At 39.1% G+C, this 24,079-nt stretch overlaps 1 protein-coding gene across 3 annotated transcripts in view; it reads left to right on the forward strand.

The window, feature by feature from the left end:
- The window catches only part of sptb (spectrin, beta, erythrocytic), a 114,375-nt gene that overhangs the window by 62,894 nt on the left and 27,402 nt on the right, over positions 1-24,079 (forward strand). For all 3 annotated transcript variants that reach the window (XM_057859090.1, XM_057859091.1, XM_057859089.1), the window contains 8 exons: positions 1,744-2,503; positions 4,844-5,046; positions 8,060-8,150; positions 8,227-8,373; positions 14,639-14,923; positions 18,986-19,237; positions 19,310-19,399; positions 19,922-20,203. In XM_057859090.1, the coding sequence (XP_057715073.1) occupies positions 1,744-2,503; positions 4,844-5,046; positions 8,060-8,150; positions 8,227-8,373; positions 14,639-14,923; positions 18,986-19,237; positions 19,310-19,399; positions 19,922-20,203 (2,110 nt within the window). The remainder of the gene's footprint in view (positions 1-1,743; positions 2,504-4,843; positions 5,047-8,059; positions 8,151-8,226; positions 8,374-14,638; positions 14,924-18,985; positions 19,238-19,309; positions 19,400-19,921; positions 20,204-24,079) is intronic.

Consider the following 24,079-nt stretch of genomic DNA (forward strand, 5'->3'; position numbering starts at 1 on the left):
GCTACTTGGTGTTTTATCCATCATTGACTACCGAGCCAAATTGACAGTTAGCTTTATTCCGTTTTTATTTTACACCCTCATCACGCTACAGCGCTGTTTTTACAGATTAAATAAAGCCTGGATGAAAGACATGGTAGACACGCATCGACAGTAGTCATAAATAATAGAAAACTAGCCGTCCGGGGGGCTAACGTTACGTTAGCAAAGTACAGTAACTTTAATCTTATTTACCGTATTGGCCCGAATATAAGACGGCCGTGATTATAAGACGACCCCCTCTTTTTCAAGACTCAAGTTTGAAAAAAGACTTTTTGAAAATTAATTTTTATACAGAAAATAATTACGGTACATCTGAAACAAGTGATTATAACAACATATTTGAGAGAAAAAGCATGCCTCATTCAAATCTTAATATCTGAACATTTAAAAATGTAAACTAAAGTGCAATCACATTTGTAAATGAATGGCTTTTGGTTTTTGAAATGTAAATAAACCAATCTATTGTGATAAAACAACAAAATTGCAATAACTGAATTAGCCCTCAAAGTGAAGTCTAACTGTCACTGTAGTCTTGAAACAAATCTGAATAAGGAAAAACATTGCAATAAAATAATGCAAACTGGTTAAACATGAGAGTAGCTGAGATCTGTCATGACAGAACATCGCTTCAATGATATCTGGCGCCATCTAGCGTCGTGAATGGGAATAACGTCTAGACTGCGAATATAAGACGACCCCCACTTTTTCAGTCTTATTTCTATGCAAAAACACAGTCTTATATTCAGGCCAGTACGGTATTAGCGCTACGTTAACTTAATTTTATCTTGTTCCGAGTATCGCTCCTTCGCTCTCGGAGTAAACGGGGTGCCTTCGGTGGAGCGGGGGCTAGGTGGGCAGGTCGCGTGGTGGCGCCTGCCCCAGGTTTCGGGAGCGGTCATTGGTTGAGGGGTCCAGCCGGGGGTGCAGAAGTGTCGGCGGGGCCGCCGCTAGTGTTATGCAAGCGCTGTCTTACAGTGAATAAATGAAACAGTGGTCTCCAGCTTGAAATGCTCCCACACTTTTGACATTTTCCGCTTTTTCTTGGTGCATTATTCTTCGCTTTCGTTGGCTTCTTCGTCGTTACCTAGTATATATTCATGCATGGTGGAAATCAAATGTATCCGCTGCTTCTCTCTTTTTCCTGTATGCACGTGACCTCAGTGCGTTGTGCCACATTCAAGGTAGTGCGGGCAAAATGTCAGTCTTAGAGCTGGCAAAATTAAACGATTCCTCGAGGTGAAGAAAATTCCTCGATCAATTTCAAAATCGGGATACTCGAATTATTCCAGTAATCGTTCCAGCTTTAGTTCCGATTCAAGGAGTGATGTGATGTCACCACTACTATCAAAATCAATCGCATAAAGTTGACAGGGTAAAAAAATGTTAAATTTCTCTACCATGATTCTCATAAAGAAATTAACAGCAACCAATGCACTAAAATCAACATAAATGAAACAAATGCCAATTAAATTGACTTTAACATAGGAGCATCTCTATAGGGTTGAGGTCCGATCAGAATTTGAATTGAGTTTTATTGCCCAAAAACGACTATGACGGCATTGCACATTTTGTTGATACAAACATACTGTACATTCCAAATTGTTACCCTTAACAGTTTAAAAACTCATGTGTTGTTTTTGAAAGGAACTCTTAGTTGTCTGTAAACAGAACATCCCAGAGAAAACCATCTGAACATTTTTTCAGGTGGGATGCTTTCAAGGCCTTGGTGGAGGATAAGAAGAAGAAGATAGACTCTACAGTAAGCTTGCACAACTACGGAGTGGATTGCGACGAGACCGCAGCATGGATCCGTGACAAGACGCGTGTCATTGAGTCCACGCAAGACCTGGGCAACGACCTTGCCGCCGTTATGACCATCCAGAGGAAGCTACATGGCTTGGAGCGCGACTTGGCCGCTATAGACTCCAAGCTCGATCTTCTGCGGGTTGACGCCGAGCGCTTGGCGACAGAACATCCCCAGGACGCTCTGGAAATCCTGGCCCGCCGCGCCGAGTTGGACGATCCTTGGAACGAGCTGAAAAATACACTGAAGGACCGTGAGGACTCGTTGGGTGAAGTCAGCAAGCTGCAGAAGTTCCTGCAGGACCTGGACGACTTCCAGTCCTGGCTCTTCAGGTCTCAGAAAGCCGTGGCCTCGGAGGAGATGCCCGGCTCGTTGCCCGAGGCCGAGGAGCAGCTGAGCCTCCACGACGCTGTGCTTGACGACATCGATAACCAGGAAGAGGTCTATCGCAGCATCAAGGATACCGGTGCGAAGGTTACGCGGGGCCAGGAGGATGACCCCCAGTACCGGGAACTGGAGCTTACGCTGGATGGTCTGGACCAGGGCTGGTACGAGCTCCAAACAATGTGGGACCGACGCAAAAATTTCCTGGACCAAGGCTTGGGTTTCCAGCAGTTCCTAAGGGATAGCAAGGCTGTCGAGGCCATCCTTAACAACCAGGTGAGAAAAATAGTGCTGCATCATACTATCAAAATTAAACAACAGTGCTGTCAAACTCATCACGTCATAGTAATTGTTTTCTCCAGAGGGCCGATATGTCTTCCAACTAGGACAGGATTGTCAAATGAATCCAGAAGCGTGGGAAGTGGGGTGCTGAGGGTGCTGTAACACCCCCTGGTGTTGGAGAGAAAAAAAGTGTTTTGGTAGATTTTTTTTTTTTGGGGGGAGGGGGGGTTAAACATAAATAAAACATATTCAAACAATAGTGTTTTTAACTTTGGTGATTAAATATATATGTTTAAAAAAAAAAAAATTGTGTTCATTAGCTGACACCTTGCTTTCTATTGGGTCACATTGAATAAGACGCTATTGGAACAGAAAAGTAAATTCTTGACAAAGTGTTAGCATGGCACAAAAACGAATGAGCCATTTTTCCATTTTTCAAAAACAGCAAAATGTGATAAAAATCAATTCGAGGTCGAAAATGAAGACGATTGTCCTTTGGAAATAGCTGTTTTTGGATGGAAAGACTAAAAACGATCCTAAGCACCCTCTGCTGTGAGCGCCCTGAATGAATCGGTAACTATTTTGATAGACGATTCATTGTTTATAGACATTGACATTGTTAATTGTCCAAATCCTCTTGTGTTTCATTTTATTTATTGATTTACACTTTTTGAACAAAACCACTCAAAAGGGGAAAATACTCTATTTTGGTTTTTAATGAAAGAAGGTACCGTGATTTCTGGACTATAAGCAGCTAATTTTTCCCTCATTTAGAATTCTGCGGCTTATAGTCCGGCACGCCTATTTGTTGATTTTTTCGGGTTAATACAGGGGTGTGCAAACTTTTTGCAAATGGGGCCATATTTGGTGCGGTAAAAATGTGGGGGGCCAATCTTGGCTGACATCCTTTACGCACAACAATATATTTAAGCAAATTTTAGCAAGCCATTCTGTGTGTCACATTTGCTTTATTATTATTATTTTCAACAATCTCACAACTAGCCTTTGTGGCGTTCTCTTTAGACTCTCGGGCTCTTGCGAAATACTGCTACTGTGAAATTAAACTAGCTTCAAGTTGCTTCAATTTCTCGCTACATATCTTACCTGTAATCTTGTCGGACATGTCAGCGTGTCTTGTTTGGTAATATCGCCTCACATTGAACTCTTTAAAAACTGCAACTGTCTCTGCAAATGAGGCAGACACAGTTGTTGCGTATTTTAGTGAAGAAATTTCCACCTATCCTTGAAGCGTCGGCTGTCGCAATCAACTTTTTTGTTGTTGTTGTTGATTGTTGCCATTTTAGAAAATTGGAAGTAAAGGGTCACATGGGGTAATGTTGCTTAGAGTGCTGCTGCCTTTTAGTGGGTAAATTTAGTGTATAAGCTACTTCATATGCTGGTAGCAGTACTGCTGACCAATTTATTAAGTCTGTGTGCGGGCCAGACGTTATTGATTTTATGACAGAGGCTGGGGGCCGCATGAAATTTGACCACGGGCCACATTTGGCCCCAGGGCCGGACTTTGGAAATGTCTGGGTTAATAGGTAACACTTTATTTGACGGTGGTGTCATAAAACTGCAGAAAGACCGTCGTAATTATGACATGACACTATCACGGGCATTAATGAATGCTTATGACAGATGTCATTAAGTATTATCCGGCAAATTCTGTCACTAACTCCATTTATGTCTAGCTCGGATGTTTTACATTCATTCAAAAGTAAGATAATTTGACAGACACAAGATGACATCTGTCATAAGCATTCACTAATGTTCATGGCAGTGTCATGTCATAATTATGATGGTCTTATGACAGTTTTATGACACCACTGTCAAAGTGTTACCAAATACCATAGCTAGCAATTAATGAAACAAGTGGAACAGTAACTGAAGAAATAATCAGCACAGAACATGAATTTTGATTGTTATTTACGTCTGTAGCGCTGCAATGCATGCCAGGAGGCATGTTGGATGAGTGTGGAAAAGTGTTGACAGCAGGTAGCAGCAGAGGTTGACTGTCTCCCCAAGGAAGCGCAGATGGCCAGATGAAGCCAATTGATTCAAAGCTTCATGGTGGTTCATATGGACTTAAACAGTCTTATAATGCCACTATCAAATAAAGTTTTACCGGTTAATATCTTTTGATGTTAGTATCCTATATACATAGGACAGCTGCGGCTTATAGTCCAGTGCGGCTTATCTATGAACAAATGGCTTATTGTCAGGTGCGCCTTTAGTCCGAAAATTACGGTAAATATTCTGCTGTATCTGATAAATGGACTACTTAAACCTCGCTATACTTTCAAAGCTTGGTATTTTTCCTGCTCTTTACAGGAGTACACCCTGGCCCACATAGACCAGCCTGACACTCTGGCCGGGGCGGAAAAGGCCCTGAAGAAGCACGAGGACTTTTTGACCACCATGGAGGCCAACGAAGACAAGATAGACGGCACCCTCAAAGCAGGCAGACAGCTGGTTGATGCCAACAACTTATATGCAGGGAAAGTGCAGGACAAAATGGACTCCATCAGTGACAGGTAGGTTTTCATGCCCAATACATATTTTCTGTCTTCGAATTAGATCCTTCAAAAAAAAAAAAAAGTCTTGGACATGGGCAACAAAAGACTGAGAAAGTTGAGGAATGACCAGTAAACAATTTCATTCCACTACTTTGTGAACAACTGCATGTGCAAATACCGTGTATCACAAAACTGAGTACACCCCTCGCATTTCACACCCATCTTTTCATGAGACAACACTGACAAAATGACACTTTGACACAATGAAAAGTAGTCTGTGTGCAGCTTATATACTGTAATAGAGTTAATTTATTTTCCCCTCAAAATAACTCTAAATATAGCCATTAATATCCAAACCCCTGGCAACAAAAGTGAATACACCCCTTGGAAACTACGTACATCCCTAAATGCCAAAATTGAGCACTGGTTGTCATTTTCCCTCCAAAATGTCAGGTGACTCGTTATAGGAGTGCTGTCAGCATTGCTGCAGAGATTGAAGAGGTGGGGGGTCAGCCTGTTAGTGCTCAGACCATACGCCACACTCTACATCAAATTGGTGTGCATGGCTGTCACCCCAGGAGGAAGCATCTTCTGAAGACGATACACAAGAAAGCCAGCCTGTCTCATCAGACCATAGGACATGTTTCCAATAATCCATGTGCTTTTTTGACATGTTTTAGGCAAACTGTTTGCGGGCTTTCTTGTGTAGCATCCAGACACGGCGCTCCGCATACGCATAACACGCACTGCGCATAGGGCACCAACTCTGCCTGAAGGGGCACAAAAAAAAATCAAGTTTGTAAAAAATCCTAAAAAATAGTAATTGTAATAATAACAACAATATATAGTATTTAAAATAAAACTTATAACTGATAAATGCAAGTAATACAAATATAAGTAACATAGGCTCATTATTTACACAAAAAAAGAATCTCCTGTGCGGCCCTCTCGTCAGTCTACCTTTAGTGCCGCCCCCCACAATTCCCTAGTGGTTTACTCTATTATGCTTCAGTCGCAAATTTGGCAGAAGTTTATTCTTGAATGGAAATGTCATCGAAAAGACAACAAGAGTCGGGGGCGGAAAAAGCGAAGAGGAAAAAGCGAGATGATGCCCGCGCATCACTTGCAGGTAGAATGTTTTTTTTTTTTAACAATTGTTTATTATCAGCTAAGTTTACATGACTACAATAATCTGATAACTGGGAATAACCAGGTAATGACAATAATGAGATTTGACGCATTTACGTGCACTTCAGTGATGTGATAATCAGGAAAAACCTGGTTTACAGGTTAAGTCAATAGTTCGATTTCTTTCCAAGTACATGACGTAAAACTCTTGGTCTCAGCATAGGCCTTCCTCCATGTCTACCAAAAACCCATGCTTGCTTGAAGTTGTCCCACTGAACCTCTTCATATGCGAGTGTGGCGATTGCGTTACACAAGCTCGCTAACTGCAGAGTAGGCCCATAGGCTGAAAGCGAATCAGTTTGGCGTCCCTAAGGCCTCTCTAGCGACATCCGTTTTTCCATTTGTACACATGCTCAGAGATGTAAAATAGCGGTGTTTATCAGATAAAGGATAGCGGATCATGCTCTTTACATGACCACTTGAATAATCTGGTAACTCCAGAAATCGGGTTATGATCGGTTTATTAGTGTGCACAACCCCAAAAAAAAAACTCCAAAACGCTGTGGTGGAAATGATGTGACTTGCAAATTCATTGCACAATGAAAATTAAATGGAATGTTACGAGACATACCGGTAGGGGTTTTATGCAATGACTATGTTGATACCGACATTTTTCCATTAGTAAGGAGCCGTAGTCATTTTCGAGAGGTTCAGAGGCCAAGAGCGACATCTACTGGTGAAACTAATTGGAAAAAAAAAAACAATCATAAAGCTATGTAGATTTTCCCTATCATATTCATTGTTTCCAAATTATGTCCAGAATGTTTATATAGTGCCCTATCAGTCCATGTCTATTAAGGTATAATATTAAAGCTTTCATGTATCTGTGTTTTAAATATGGGCCTGCATAATACTATAATTAATTTAGAAAATGTTTGTACCATGGTTCAAAACAATATTTCACCATATAATCCCTGAATGTTTTGTCTTGTATTGGTAGATGGGGGGGCACCACAAAGCATTTATGCCTAGGGCACCAAAATAGCTAGCGCCGGCCCTGGTAGCATCTTCAGAAGAGGCTTCATCCTGGGGTGACAGCCATGCACACCAATTTGATGTAGAGTGCGGCGTATGGTCTGAGCACTAACAGGCTGACCACCCACCTCTTCAATCTGTGCAGCAATGCTGACAATACTCCTGTAACGAGTCACATGACATTTTGGAGGGAAAATGACAAGCAGTACTTAATTTGGACATTTAGGGATGTACGTAGTTTCTAACGGGTGTACTCACTTTTATTGCCAGGGGTTTAGATATTAATGGCTATATTTGATTAACTCTATTATATAGGCTGCACACAGACTACTTTTCATTGTGTCAAAATGTCATTTTGTCATTGTTGTCCAATGAAAAGATATACTTAAATATCTGCAGAAATGCGAGGGGTATACTCACTTTTGTGATGCACTGTAGTTCACCAATTTCTTAACTCACAACTCTCTCACAGCTAATGGAAGTAGAAGTCAACCAACCAAGAGTCCAATCAATTTAATTGGATATGAGGCATTTGTTAAGCTACCATTGATGGTCCATAGTTTAAACCAAAAAAAAATCCTTATTTCCACTTAAATACTGCTTTGTACAGCCTTTTTTTGCCATTTGAAAAACATGGTATACTGTATATTAAGTGCAGCTCACAAAACGTCCACAGGATGCTTTTTCACCCCATTAACTCCCACAATGCATCTGAGCAGGCAGGTTCCAGCACTAATGGATATTGATTCCTACAAGAGTGAGAGTATACACTGTACAGTACACTCTGATTGCCATTTAGTGTTACTGTGCCAGGTGTTTTTACTGAAATAGGAGCCTTTCTCAGTAGGTACTTCTTTTTGTTATGTAGGTGCAACAAAAACAAAGCTCGAGCCCAGGAGGTGTCAGAGAAGCTGCGAGACAACCGAGACCTCCAGCACTTTTTACAGAACACTCAAGATGTGAGTTGACCATTCGTTGTTGCGGTGGTGTAGGATTCACATCTTCTCATTTTTCTGTGTCTATGTCCAATCCCAGCTGACAGTGTGGATCAATGAGAAGATGCTGACTGCACAGGACACCTCGTACGATGAGGCCAGGAACCTGCACAGCAAGTGGCTAAAGCACCAGGCTTTCATGGCTGAGTTGGCCTCCAACAAGGACTGGCTAGACAAAGTGGACCAGGTAATCCCTTGCTGAGATACAACATGAAAACACAACTTTAGAAAAAAAGCTGTTTTTAACAAATTTTTGGTTGCAGAATACAAAACTTCAGTTTTTTCTATCAAGTCAAGTCTTTATATTATATTATCTCTATTAAAAAAAAAAGAAAAGAAAACCACAAATACTTACCCATTTATGGCTGACATTTTGGTAAAAACAACAACAACAAAACTTTAAACTGCCATCTCTATACGTGGACATCACATTAATTTGTCATGAATCATTATTTTTGTTTTTACCAATAAATACAATTATAAATTAATAACATGTTTATAAGAACACAATTAATGGAATGAATATACCGTAAATTTTGGACTATTAGCCGTTACTTTTGTCCTTCACTTTGAATCCTGCGGCTTATAGTCCAATGTGGCTTATTTGTTGATTTTTTTGGGTTAATAGGTAACACTTTATATGACAGCTACATCATAAGACCGTCATAATTGTGACATGACACTATCATGGGCATTACTGACTGCTTAAGACGGGTGTCATTAGGTGTCATGCGGCAAATTATGTCACTAACTCCGTTTATGCCCAGTTCGTATCTTTTACATCCATTCAAAAGTGAGCTAATTTGCCAGATAACACTAAATTCCATTCGTTATAGGCATTCACGATTGCATATGACAGTGGTATTTCATAATTATGATTGTCTTATAGCGCCACTGTCAAATAGAGTGTTACCAAATACCGTTACTAGCAATTAATGAAACAACTGGAACAGTAACTGAAGAAATAATTAGCACAGAACATGAATTTTGATTGTTATTTACATCTGTAGCGCTGCAATGCATGCTTGGAGGCATGTTGGATGACAACAGTGTGGACAGCAGGTGGCAGCAGAGGTTGATTGTCTCTCCCAAGAGAGCACTGATGGCCAAATAAAGCTTCTTGAAGCAATGACGCTTCAAAGGTTCATGGTGGTTCCTTTGGTCATATGATGCCGCTGTCAAATGAAGTGTTACCGGATGATATCTTTTGGTGTAACTATCTCATAATACAGTGATGACAGCTGCGGCTTATAGTCCAGTGTGGCTTATCTGCGAACAAATGCGGTTTTCGTCTCAAATTTGGTGGGTGGCGGCTTAGTCAGGTGCGCCTTATAGTGCGAAAATTACAGTAGATAAAAACAGAAATACACTGGTTACGGCCACACTGAAGTTAATTATTATTGTTATTAATTTCAGAGTAGAATATTTAACTCATAGCCTGCAATTGACGAGGGCAGATGTCCAATTTATTTAAACTGCAAGGATTGACTTTGAGTCTAGGCATGTGCTGGTATGAGATTCTGAAGGTATGATAACCTTAAGACAAAATATCACGGTTTCATGGTATCACGGTATTGCAATTACAATTCTAAACTGTGTTACTTTGAGATATCTGGGTCATTGACTTAATAATAATATTGACGGGACACAATCGCAGACACTGCAACACGCCTTCAAGTAGGGGGCCGTCCCACACTCCGCTTCAGTCGGTTGAAGTCGGTCACAGTTAGGCCTGTCGCGATAACAAATTTTAGTGTGCGATAATTTATCTCATACATTTTTGCGATATGCGATATTATTGCGCCCCCCCCCCCCCCATTTTTTAAAAAACAATTTACAATAACACAGTGAGGATACAGTATATATTAATAGATCAAGTACACCCATTGAAACTTGATATTTACTTGTAAATTTTAAAATACTTTATAAGAAATCAAAACTAAAAACAATAGAAATAAATAAACTGATTTTTCAAGAAAAAAAAATTGCACTTAATAACTTAAGCATTTAGGCAATTGAAAACTCTTCCTCTCATAGCTTCTGCAATGATATTCCATAGGGATGCAATGATACAGTTAAGTCACGGTTCGGTATGATTTTCGATACGAGGGACACGATTTTTGATCCAATTCAATACATTTAATGCTCTGAAAAAAAAAAAAACAATTGTATTTTTTTTTTTTTTTTTTTTTGCTAACGAGCAAAAATTAAATTGCCATCATTATATGTGCTTACTTTTTAATGATCTGAAGAAATTTAGTATGAAAGTGCTGAGAACAATCTTTACTGTTTGTAAAGTGCGGCGGGGCACACTGTTGATTGCTACAGCGCTCTTAGCAGCTAGGTTTACTACATGAGCAAGACATCCTATTTGTGGTACGAATCCATCTGTGTCGCGTACTTAATTAACAATATTTATAGCATTATTTATAGTCACTGATACGGATTGATTTGGCCTTCTTAACTTCCTTTCATTCAGTCATGGTGGTTTATAATTCATCGATGTAGTATATGGACTATGTGTCCCATAATCACTCTGGGCTCACGTAGCCAATGGCATGGGACATAGCACATCTAGTTTGCTATTTCATGATATGTAGTGTGAGCGCACATTAAAAAAGTTAGCAAACGCCACAGAAGTCAGGTCTGCTCATAACTGCACAACACCAGCATATGACAATCGACTTTCATAAACAGGACCAGTTTGAAGCACAGCGCTCTTAATTTGCCACTCAATGTTCATCATGTCAGTTCAGCTGTCCGTTGTCAAAGCGAGGTTGTTCGTAGCAGCCAAGTCGGTAACAATGTTTTGACGGACTTCGTTGTAAATATCCGGTGTTGTGCCGAAAAATAGCCGCCCCGCGTGAAATGTCACCTCTGACGGAAGCACCCACACGTCAACAACACTGGCACGCCGGAGATGGTCCGCAATCAATCCAGAGCACTGACGCGGCCGGTATACGTTGAACAATAGGATATAATAGGAACAATTGGTTCTGGCGCTTTTTTTTGCTGGACCTGGAACGAAGATTCATTTTGCGCAGTTGGTAACAAGGAATCTGAACTTTCAACAGCACGTCTGCCGCACGCTCGCACGCACGTGCACGCAAGGCGATAAATCGCAGCGTAAAAATTACTGCCTTCATTTTTATTTATCGTGCGATAAATGGAATTATTGCATATTGCGACAGGCTTAGTCACAGTTATTCTCAAACACATGCAGCGATCCAACCCAGTATTTAGGTTGAAAAAGTACGAAAGCTGTACTGCATACAAACAGGAAGGATTGTCTCAAGAGTGATTTGTTCGACAATTAAGGTAATTATATTTTTTGTACAATGCATGCATTTTGAAACGTTATGGGAAAAAAATTAACCGCTGTGGCATTGGCGTCATAATTCGCAATATTTACGTAAAATAAATGCTAACTGCCTGTTTTTTTTGGTTTGCTTTTAACCAAGAATTGAGACTGTTTTACGTCCTTATCTTTAAAGAATTTCAGGGTTTTAAGCATTTATTCAAGAGAACTTTCAATGTAAAACGCTCTTTGTGGTGATAAGGTGGTGCCACGGTGGCTGAAAGACTAGCAGTGCATTCGATTTAATTACGTAAAATTAATGCTAACTGCCCGTTTTTTTTTTTGCTTTTAACCAAGAAAACAGACTGTTTTTTGTCCATATCTGTAAAGAATTCAGGGATATAAGCATTTATTCACAAGAACTTTCAATATAAAAAGCTCTTTGTCTGTGTTTCCAGTCGGTCAGCTTTGACGGAGATAGGGCCCCTATTAATTGGCCCCGCGTCCTGTCAATATATTATGAAATCTATGTCCAGGTTTAAATAAAAACAAACTATTCCTTTAATCAGGATTTTTATTTTTCAAAACATTAGCAAATTGGAACATAAGTATAATGTTAAGTTTAAATAAATTTTAAAAAATCAATTCTGAATAAAATAAAAATGAATTTAGTCCTTTAGGTGAGCCAAAAGCCACAGCTCAACATTATTACCATTAGAATAAAAATAATTGAATTATTTTCCATAAAAGGCATGTGTATGTGTGTATGACTCGTATCATGCTTACATTATACACACACTCTTACTTAACACAGACAGTTGCCAGAGAGAGAAAAAAAACATGTTTTTCCACCGCTAGACACACTAAACACGCTGGAGTGGGAAAACGTAGCTGATGGGAAACGTTCATGACAGTGTTTCCTAACCTTTCATTTTGTATAAATGCGAAATGATATATTAGGTATTCCTTCCTCGGCAGCCACCCTCCACAAACATGTTTTACATGTCGGTTGGGCCTCCTCCCCTAAGCCGCGGCCTCTGTAGCCGAAGTATCCCCATACCAACGATTTCGTTTTCTTCGATGGAGGAAAAAGTTCAGGAGTTTCACCTCCTCCAGCCATCGTGTAGTACAGCTGACTCACTGACACTGAGCAGCAACCAATGGGGGAGGGTTGAGCCTTGCAGCTGCAAGCGAGGGATTTCTCCCTGCATTTCTGGGACATAAAAAATAGCTAACACCTTAGAGACGTATGACGGAAATTTTTTGCGGTTTTGAAATGACGTTTTCATACCACGGGATACCTTGAAACCAGTAATCGGCACATGCCTAGCTGTGACTGGTCATCTTTCAGTGTCACTGACAATGCTAGACGTCCAATCTGACTGGGAGGGGCGGCAGCATTCGCCCACCAAGTCATTTTGAGTGGCCTACTAAAGTAAACGACAGGCTTCGACTTCATGTTTCTCGTGAGAAAAGATTGTGAGATGCTCAATAAAAGAATTTTTAGGTCAACAATGACTCTAACAGATCATCAGAATAGATGTTAATTAAATTTGATAATCGAGCAGATGTCGATAAATCTAAACAGCCTTAAGCCATTTCTACACCTACTAGGGTTTTTTTTTAAACCGAGGATCCGTCCCTAATACGTCTGGAAAAATAATTACGTCCACACCAGCATGTTTGTAGAAAAAAAAGCCTCCACAGCCAACCGCATTCTTCCTTTTTTAAGTAAATACATAACAATTCTTGAAAAATAATTGTCCATAATACCCCCATCCTTTGCATGTGTTCTTCATTATGAAGCACTGCAAGAGTTTGTAAATAAATGGAAGCAAAAAAGCACATGTCTAATTTACTCCAAATGTAAACATTGGTCTCATATGTGACTGTTTTCCGAAATTTCCAGGTTCGTGGTGAATCAGTAACAGGCACAGTTTTGCTCAATAGACAATATTTATTGATTAGAAAATGCAGAATAAATGAGATTTATTGATTACAATCCCACAAGAGCAAGCAAACAAGTATCACAAACATGTATAACAAATGTCAACGATGACGCTTGATTTGAGTTTGTCAACCCCAGAATCCCCACGTTACCGTTAGCAATGAAAATCGTTTACCGTGACAAATGAGCGGGGAGCCAAAACACTCCGGCAGAGTGGCAAAGGAACAAAACAAGGCAACCCGAAATGTAATCCACTGGCAGACTTCCAGCGGGTTGGTGGAATCTCCCGACTCTTATAGGTATGTCTAACGCGGGGGCGCAGTTGGCCACTCCCCGCCCCCATGAAAACGCACCGTCCGAACTCGTGAGACTCCCCCCCCCCCCCCCGCAAGGGTATGAGATTCCCCCCCAATTGAGGCTCCCAGCGGTTAATGTAATGTTTATTTAAGTTATCTCGTGGGATTACCTCCTAGCTGTGGAACTCAGGCGCGTTTTAACAAGTTATCTCGTGAGATTCCCTCCTAAAACAAGTTATCCCGTGAGATTTTCTCCTAACTGTGGGACTCAAGGTAAAAAACAATAGAAGTTGTTACAGTCTAGCACACAGAAGCAATCATACATAATAAAGGCATAATGTGCCAATGTTTAGGCATCACGTAATATTTTCCCCCATCAGTGACATAGGGACAAAGTTTATCTAAGTCAGTGACGTTTCCACAGTTAAATCTTCTATTATTAGTGTCCACATGATGGCGCCACAAACGCGTAATTCGCACATCTTCTCTTTGGACGGCGTTTTTAAGAACCAACGATTAAATGTGCGTGTGGATGATTCGCCAAACCGTAAAAAAAAGTTATTTTTGCCAAATACCCTGCTAGGTGTAGACATGGCCTTAGTTCACAGACATAATGGCCTTCCGAAGGAAACCATAACTACGATGTGGCCCATGACAAAGCGTTTGACACCCGTGCCTTAACACTTTTGCTTTTACAAAGCATAGCTAGGAGTGTGCATGTAGAAACAACATTGTAAGTTGGGAAGCTGTGAAACAAACAAACAAACAAAAACTGATTAGATTGAAAAAAACATGTCAATTTTGGATGCCTCGCCCAAAAATGAGTTAAAAACAGCTGTCTGACCTAAATCAATAGATTTCTTTCCCCACATTTTTGCCAAGTGTAATCATTGTCCAATCAAATGGGCAGGAGGGCCATGAACTGATAACCTCCAAGCCAGAGTTTGAGCCTGTGGTGCGAGAGCGCCTGGCCGATCTCCACCAACTGTGGGCCATGCTGGAGTCCACCACACAGGAGAAGGCCCGGCTGCTGTTCGACGCAAACCGTTCCGAGCTGTTCGACCAGAGCCTGGCAGACATCAGGAAGTGGCTGGGTGAGCTGCAGCAACAGCTTCAGAGCACGACCGGTGACGATGGCGGAGGCGAAGATGTCAGAGATCTGACCAATGCTAATATCCAGCTCAAGAAGCACCAGGTGGGACTTGGTTTTTATCGGAATAAAGCTGTTTGTTATTGTTTGTATTTTCAAATTTTTAATTCCACATTTTATATTCCTCTAATTCCTCAATTTATTTTCATTTTATATTTTATTTTTTCTCAGTTTAAATTTGGATAGGATTTTGTTTAGTATTTGTTAACGGGCGGTAAGTAATTTTTTAAATTAATCACGTTAAAATTAGGGGTGTCAAACGATTAAAATTTTTAATCGAGTTAATTACAGCTTAAAAATTAATTAATCGTAATTAATCGCAATTAATCGCAATTCAAACCATCTCTAAAGTATGCCATATTTTTCTGTAAATTATTGTTGGAATGGAAAGATAAGACACAAGACGGATATATACATACAACATACCGTACATAAGTGCTGTATTTGTTTATTATAACAATAAATCCACAAATGGCATTATTGACATTCTTTCTGTTTAAGTGATCCATGGATAATAAGACCTGTAGTTCATAAAACACAAATGTTATAGTTACAAGTTATAGTAATTTTATATTAAAACCCCTCTTCATATTTTCGTTTTAATAAAATTTGTACAATTTTCAATCAAAAGTAGAGTTAATATAATAATAAGAAGAATAAAAATAACAATAATAAGAATTGAGTGACCAAACTCTGAGTAATGCCAGTTTACTTTGCATTGTTTTGAGAATAAGGCCTCATTACTACAGACTGAAGTGCTTTTCTTTTTGTGAACATTATTTTTTTTGAGAGATACCAATATTATTTTTGTTGTGCTTTCACTAAATGATACAGTGGTACCTCTACATACGAAGTTAATCCGTTCCAGGACCTTGTTTGTAAGTCGAAATGGTCGTATGTCGAGCAGGATTTTCCCATAGGAATACATTATAATTCCATTAATTCGTTCCACAGCCCAAAAACCTGCACTAAATCCTTAAAAAATACTGCTGGTGCTATTGCAAATGGCAATTACACGTAGCAAAACAAATAAATTATAAATCAAAATTGGAATAATGTAATAAAAAGAATAATAATAATTCCTGTAATAGTGTAACGAATCGGGTTCTAATAAGGCGGATGTTTTTTTTGTGTACCTGAACGCACCGCGGGGCTCACGTGCCAGAGACAGACCGGTGAGCTTGAGTTTCACTTTCACTTTGAATGTTCTCTTGAGAACACCATCAATTGCGGCAGACAGCAGGCGTTTTGTGTTGAATAAGTTGTAAAAGAAATGATGAAAACGTGGCGAAGCTGGCGATTTCTTTGGAGACAATAAGAATTGTCAGCTTAATTTATAAAGACTGGCGAACGATGGTCGGAGGAGGACCGTGGAGATGTATTGTTGAGCCATTTCACGGATGCCCACCCCACGCTCATATTTTTCTGTCATTTGCATCTTCATTTAGAAGGTAAGCATCAACTTTTTCCTTGTTTCACCACCTGTACCAACCTTTTCTGAAACCTGTGTTGATTTGTCACACAAGAAAATCCGCCGTGCATTCGTTTGCGGTGCTGCCATTGTCGTCGTATTTCGAGCATGTCGTCGGATGTAGAAACAAATGGCGAGTCAAATTTTACGTCGGATGTCGAAAAGTTCGTGTGTCGAAGCGATCGTATGTAGAGGTACCACTGTACTTCTGTTTGTTGTGAAGGAGTTGCAGAAGCGTATGCCAAAAGCGCAGCCCAAAGAACGCCTGTGTCCACTCGCCTTTATAAAAGATATACCTCTGTGCATATCTTACCCAAAATACAACAAGAGACACATAATTGCCACTAATAGAAAGCAAACTTACCGAAATATGTGTGGAGCACAAAGCATCAGCATAAACGTCTCACAACTACTAATTCTCCCACTATAAGAAGGAACAACATTAGTATGGAACGGCGCTGTGCTGCCCCCAAGCGGCCAGTGGCATTCTCTTCACTCTTAATGTCCATAAACGGCCTCATTGAAATCTGTTTGAGGCAATGCGAGAGCGGCTCATTCAGTGCACGCGTTAATTGCGTCAATTATTTTAACGTGATTAATTTAAAAAATTAATTAACGCCCGTTAACGCGATAATTTTGACAGCCCTAGTTAAAATATTTGACGCAGTTAACGCACATGCCATGCTCAAACAGATTAAAATGACAGCACAGTGCAATGCCAACTTGTTACTTGTGTTTTTTGGAGTTTTGTTGCCCTCTGCTGGCGCTTGGGAGCGTTTGATTTTATGGGTTTCAGCACCATAATTATTATTGACATCAACAATGGCGAACTACTAGTTTATTTTTTGATTGAAAATTTTACAAATTTTATTAAAACGAAAACATTAAGAGGGGTTTTAATATAAAATTTCTATAACTTGTACTAACATTTATCTTTTAAGAACTACAAGTCTTTCTATCCATGGATCGCTTTAACAGAATGTTCATAATGTTAATGCCATCTTGTTGATTTATTGTTATAATAAACAAATACTGTGCTTATGTACCCTATGTTGAATGTATATACCCATCTTGTGTCTTATCTTTCCATTCCAACAATAATTTACAGAAAAATATTGCATATTTTATAGATGGTTTGAATTTCGATTAATTATGATTAGGGCTGTCAAACGATTAAAATTTTTAATCGAGTTAATTACAGCTTAAAAATTAATTAATCGTAATTAATCGCAATTAATTGCAATTCAAACCATCTATAAAATATGCCATATTTTTCTGTAAATTATATATATTCTGTAAAATAAATTGTTGGAATGGAAAGATAAGACACAAGATGGATATATACAGTGGGGAGAACAAGTATTTGATACACTGCCAATGGGAAAATCCATTGGCAGTGTATCAAATACTTGTTTTCCCCACTGTACATTCAACATACGGTATATAAGGACTGTAGTGGGCATTTCACTCTACTGTCATTTAAATCTGTCTATGCTGTCCTCACTCCGAAGCGTCTACTTTTTCCAAAGCTAGACAGCTAGTGAACGACGCCTTAGAAAATCAGACTTCTTCCTTTTTCATCTGATTTATTAATAAAATAGCCTCAAACCATTGTCCTCTTTAGACGTCATAAAACTACAAAAAAAAAAAGTACACAAGCATTGCATTAGCAATAACGTTAGCTTAGCACGCTATACAGGTTCACTAAAGATAAACAAAAAGTGTCTCATACAAAAAATAGAACATTTCGCTTACTAACATAATATGTACATTCTTTACAACAACCATACTTACGGACAAATCTTGTCCAAGGATCATATAAGCACAACATTACAGCGTAGGCTTCAGCCTGAGACGTCGTGCAGCCATATGAACTGGCAAGAAAAAAATAAACCATGTCGCAAAGCGACCACAAGAGTTCGCTGTTGTGCTGCAGCACAAAAAGCCTTGCTGTAAAACTTACCAAAAGGCAGAATACTGTCTGAGCGGAACATGTGCGTTAATTGCGTCAAATATTTTAACGTGATTAATTTAAAAAATTAATTACCGCGCGTTAACGCGATAATTTTGACAGCCCTAATTACGATTAATTATGATTAATTAATTTTTAAGCTGTAATTAATTCGATTGAAAATTTTAATCGTTTGACAGCCCTAGTTAATAGTGTTTCTATTTTTTACTTTTTAAATTTATTTTCCCTCAATACATACAGTATGCTCATATTTAACATTATTAAATGTATTTCTATCACTCTAAATTATCAAAAGCTCTCACAGAGCTTCACAGATAAACTGCAGTTGACATTCAAATATTAAAGAAAAATTACCGGCAAATAACTAAGTAAATATTCCCTTATCTAAACCCCACTCTTTATTTTCACAGTTCTGCTCACATTTTTGGAGTGCTAACATCAATCATTTTTGTGTTTGGTTATTGCACTTATACGTGCTTCTAAAAACTCGTTGACTGCGATAGAGGTCCAGTTTATTTGACTGGGAGGGTTGTTAGCTATCATTCGAGCCACAACGTGATTATTCACTGCCGTCGTCCCTCCGATCAAAATGGGTTGGATGTCAATCGTTGTCAATGGCAGCCCGTGATTTTTTTTTCTTTTTACTTTTTCCCCCTACGACTAGATAATGGAGAACCAAGTGCGAGATCGTGCCCGGGAGCTGGAGGAGCTCCAAGAGGCGCTGAGGACGCACGGTGGCGGTGACGTCAGCGGGCGTGACGACCAACAACAATCTGGACAGCCCGACCTGGAAGTGGAACAGCAGAGTCTTCAGGCCCAATTCCAGCAGCTGAGTGCCCCACTGGCCCAGCGCCGGGAAAAGCTGGAGGCGGCCCGGGCTGTTCATCAATTCTACAGAGACCTAGCTGATGAGCTGGTCAGCCTAATCACTATTTTTTATTTCAGGATTTTGCTTTGAAATTTATGACTTTTTTATTTTTTTTTTTAGCTTTGGATTGAAGAAAGGATGCCACTGGCGCTGTCGCAAGATCACGGCAACGACTTGCAAACTGTCCAGATGCTGCTGAAGAGGAACCAGGTAACTCAACAGATACGTACATAAAGGCCAGTGTTGGACACATTACTTTAAAGAGCATACGACAGGAGAAAAAAAGTCTTAAATAGCATTATTGTGTGAATTAGAATCATATTTTGAGACGATTCGACTATATACAACAATTTGGCAAAGCGCAGATGACGAGAAATTAGTCTTTTAATCTGCCGGTTAGCCACGCCTACCATTATAGGGCTCTAGCATCCCCAACAGGTGGATGACGTCAGCGGGAGACTGGGCTCATCGTTTTTACTATCCAGCCCATTGAGGGGGAATTATTCAGAATGAGGAAAACGCGACGAAGAGAGCCGCAAAATGTCATTGTTTCAGTCACTTTGTGCCAATTTTAGTCTGGCTTCACTATTGTACTGCTTGTGTTTTTCAACTTTAATTAACAATTTTTAGATAAGATCTAAATGGTTGCAAAATGTGGAAAGCTGAGGTGGAAAATTTGAAAAAGTCACATACACACTGGAGGTATAATAAAGGAAATGTTTGCTGATGCAGACCCTGCAGAGGGAGATCGAGGGCCACCAGCCACGTGTGGACGAGGTGCTGGAACGCGGACACAGGATGGAGGCTGCGGCAGGCGCACCCGAAGCTGGGCGACTGGCAGAGCAGCTACGGGCTCTGGAAGAGGCGTGGCCGCAGCTCCGAGACCAGATGACCCAACGCAAGGAGAGGCTGGCTTCTTGGCACGCGGTGCAGCAGTTTTACAATGACGCCGACGAGGCCCAAGCGTGGATTGGAGAGCAAGAGCTCTACATGATTGCTGAGGAAAAGCCCAAGGTGCGCTGGACACACACCCCCATCATTAGAAAAATTCAAATCTCTTTCAAGTTTTCCCATATGACCTATCAAGCGTACAACAATATAAACCTTTTAAAAAAAGAAGAAAATACAGCTTAGATCATTTGGGTGTATAGTTGTGCACACTTACTACACAACTTAAAGGGGTACAAATACACAAAGTATCGTAAAATTAGTTGAAAAATGGGGCATGAAATTACACAATTTAGAAGTATTGGAAAAAGAAAAATATCATGTTTAAATTAAAAAGGATGCTTAAATATTTAATACACAAATACAAAAAATCCCATCTAATTGAAAATACATATACACACAAATGCAAAGTAACATTTTTATTTTAATAATATTACATTTTTATTGTGTTCTTATCATTAAAAGGAAAAACATGTTAAATGCCACAAAATAATAGCTGCAGTCCGAAAACTGCCAATAAAAATGTCCAAATACACACGTATTTAATAAAAACAAAACAAAAAATACCAGGAAAAGCCTAGGAACATTAAAAACAAATCATATACAAATCACAAACACACAAAAAAAAAATTGGAAAAATACTACATATGAGACAAATTACAAAACAGAAAAATAGGACAAAACAATTGGTGAATGATACAAAATACTAGAAACTGTAATTTCTGGAGAAATTACGATGGGGCTTTGCTGTGGTAGGTAGAGATCTATCCGGTCACTTCCTGTTGATTTGGAGACGTTTGGGGGACACGTCCTGTTGATTTGGGGACACGTTCGTTTGCATGGCTGTCAATGGCATAGATTTACTTGGGCGCCAAATGAATGTCAGTGAGCTGTAATGGTAAGTTTTTGGTCAAAAATCACAACCATACAGGTTTTCCTGCCATTGAAAGTCAATGGGAAATTTGGACATACATGGCTGTCAATGGCATGGAAATACTTGGTCGCCAGTTGAATGTCAAAGGGCTGTGATGGTAAATGGTGAAAAATCACTAGGACCTATGTTTTCCAGCCATTGAAAATGAATAAGAAATTTGGCAGTACATGGCTGTCAATGGCATCCCATTAGAAATGAATGGGTCAGTTTTTTGACGAATTTTGGGGGAGGTTTTTGCCAAATTCGGTATACAACTTCTATGCCCCTTATGTCCTGGAATTTTTTATGTTTAAATTTTGTGATTTTGGTCAAAAATTGAAAAAAAAAAAAAAAATTTTTTTCTTTCCATACAACCTGGTTTATGGGTGAATGGAAAGTTTTGGCGGGTTCAGTGAAAAATTCCCTGTGTCACGCGAAAATTCCGGTCATTTCGATATTTGAATGGTGCCGATCGGTCAAATGGTTCAGGCTGTGTGGTGCGCCGAAGAAACGCCATTAAAAAAAAAAAATTTTTACTATATGGGCCTTTGCTATGCAAAGCCCCATCTAATTAGGTAAAGCATTCATAGACTTCATAATGTAATTGACGGGGCACGGGGCCGATGAATAGGGGGCTTGCATTGTTGGCTAGGCCGTCAAAGCTGACCGAGTGGAATCATAGACAAAGAGCTTTTTTCGTTGAAAATTCTTGTGAAAAAATGCTTAAATCTCTGAATTCTTTATAGATATGGACGAAAAAAAAAGTCTCGATTCCTGGCTAAAAGCAAAAGAAACCGTACGTAAATATGTCGAATGTGCGGCTCTGTGGCTGCCAGTCCACAACAAAGAGCTTTTTACGTTGAAATTCTTGTGAATAAATGCTTGAATCCTTGAATTCTTTATAGACATGGACAAAAAAACAGTCTCGATTCTTGGTTAAAAGCAAAAAACAAAACAAAAACATGCAATTAACCTTTATTTTACGTAAATATGTCGAAGTACAATGCTAGTCTGTTAGTGAATGTAGCTAGCGGCCACCTTATGTAAAGTTTTTCCGGTGAAAATTCTTGTGAATAAATGCTTAAATCCCTGAATTCTTTGCAGATATGAATGTAAAATAGTCTCGATTCTTGGTTAAAAGCAAAACAAACCGTGCAGGTAGCATTTATTTTATGTAAATATGTCGAATGTGCGGCTTGTCTTTAAGTTCACTGTGGCGCTGCCTTACCACAAGTCCACAAAAAAGAGCTTTTTACATTGAAATTCCTGTGAATAAATGCTTAAATCCCTGAATTCTACACAGATATTGATGAAAAACAGTCTCGATTCTTGGTTAAAAGCAAAAAAGCAAAAAAAAAAAAAAAAAAAAAAAAAACTGCAGTTAGCCTTTATTTTTCGTAAATATGTCGAAGTACAATGCTAGTCAGTTAGTGAATGAAGCTAGCGGCCGCCTTATGTAAACAGAACTTTGACGGTGAAAATTCTTGTGAATAAATGCTTAAATCCCTGAATTCTTTACAGATATGAGCATAAAACAGTCTCGATTCTTGGTTAAAAGCAAGAAAAACGTGCAGGTAGCATTTATTTTACGTAAATATGTCGAATGTGCGCCTCGTCTTTAAGTTCACTGTGGTGCTGCCTTACCACAAGTCCACAACAAAGAGCTTTTTACATTGAAATTCCTGTGAATAAATGCTTAAATCCCTGAATTCTTCATAGATATGGACGAAAAACAGTCTCAATTCTTGGTTAAAAGCAAAAAAGAAAAAAAAACAAACCGTGCAGTTAGCCTTTATTTTTCGTAAATATGTCGAAGTACAATGCTAGTCAGTTATTGAATGTAGGTAGCGAGTTTTCCGGTGAAAATTCTTGTGAATAAATGCTTAAATCCCAGAATTCTTTACAGATATGAACATAAAACAGTCTCGGTTTTTGATTAAAAGCAAGATAAACGTGCAGGTAGCATTTATTTTATGTAAATATGTCGAATGTGCTTTTTTTTTGTTCACTGTGGCCTCGCCCTACCACAAGTCCACAACAAAGAGCTTTTTGCGTTGAAATTCTTGTGAATAAATGATTAAATCCCTGAATTCTTTATAGATATGGACAAAAAACAGTCTCAAATATTGGTTAAAAGCAAAACAAACCGTGCAGGTAGCATTTATTTTACGTAAGTATGTCGAATGTGTTCACTGTGGCGCTGCCTTACCACAAGTCCACAACAAAGAGCTTTTTACATTGAAATTCCTGTGAATAAACGCTTAAATCCCTGAATTCTTCATAGATATGGACGAAAAGCAATCTCGTTTCTTGGTTAAAAGCAAAAAAGCAACAAAAAACCCGTGGAATTAGCCTTTATTTTTCGTAAATATGTCGAAGTACAATGCTAGTCAGTTAGTGAATGTAGCTAGCGAGTTTTTCCGGTAAAAATTCTTGTGAATAAATGCTTAAATATCTGAATTCTTTACAGATATGAACATAAAACAGTCTCGGTTCTTAGTTAAAAGCAACAAAAACGTGCAGGTAGAATTTAACACCATTTACCATTTACCATTTTACGTAAATATTGCAAACTATAATGCCAATGCCTTAGCGTCTAATTTCTCCATTTTTTTCACAACGTTTCAAAATGCATATATGGCACAAAAAATATAATAATTACCTTGAATCCTCGAACAAATCACTCCTGAGACAATCCTTCCTGTTTTTATTTGGTATAGCTTTCGTTCTTTTGGAACCGAAATCCACCGTTAGTTCGCTTCGTGTGTGTGTTTGTGAATGGCTCCTCATGATGTGGTCGGCCCCCTTATTGAAGGAGTTGCGCAATGAATGGCCGAGCTGACCGTTCAATAATGATGATGTCTATGAAGCATTGCAAGAACACTATGTAATGTAATCAACAAAATACTTTACTTAATACTTAAATAAAATGTTTAGAATCACGAGAAAAAAAAATGTGACCAAAATTAAAAAACAAAGTATTGTGTCAAGCTCACTTTTTGATATTGTAATTGAAAATATACTCGTAA

Source organism: Corythoichthys intestinalis, chromosome 15, assembly GCF_030265065.1.
Source record: "Corythoichthys intestinalis isolate RoL2023-P3 chromosome 15, ASM3026506v1, whole genome shotgun sequence".
NCBI classification, from domain to species: Eukaryota; Metazoa; Chordata; class Actinopteri; order Syngnathiformes; family Syngnathidae; genus Corythoichthys; species Corythoichthys intestinalis.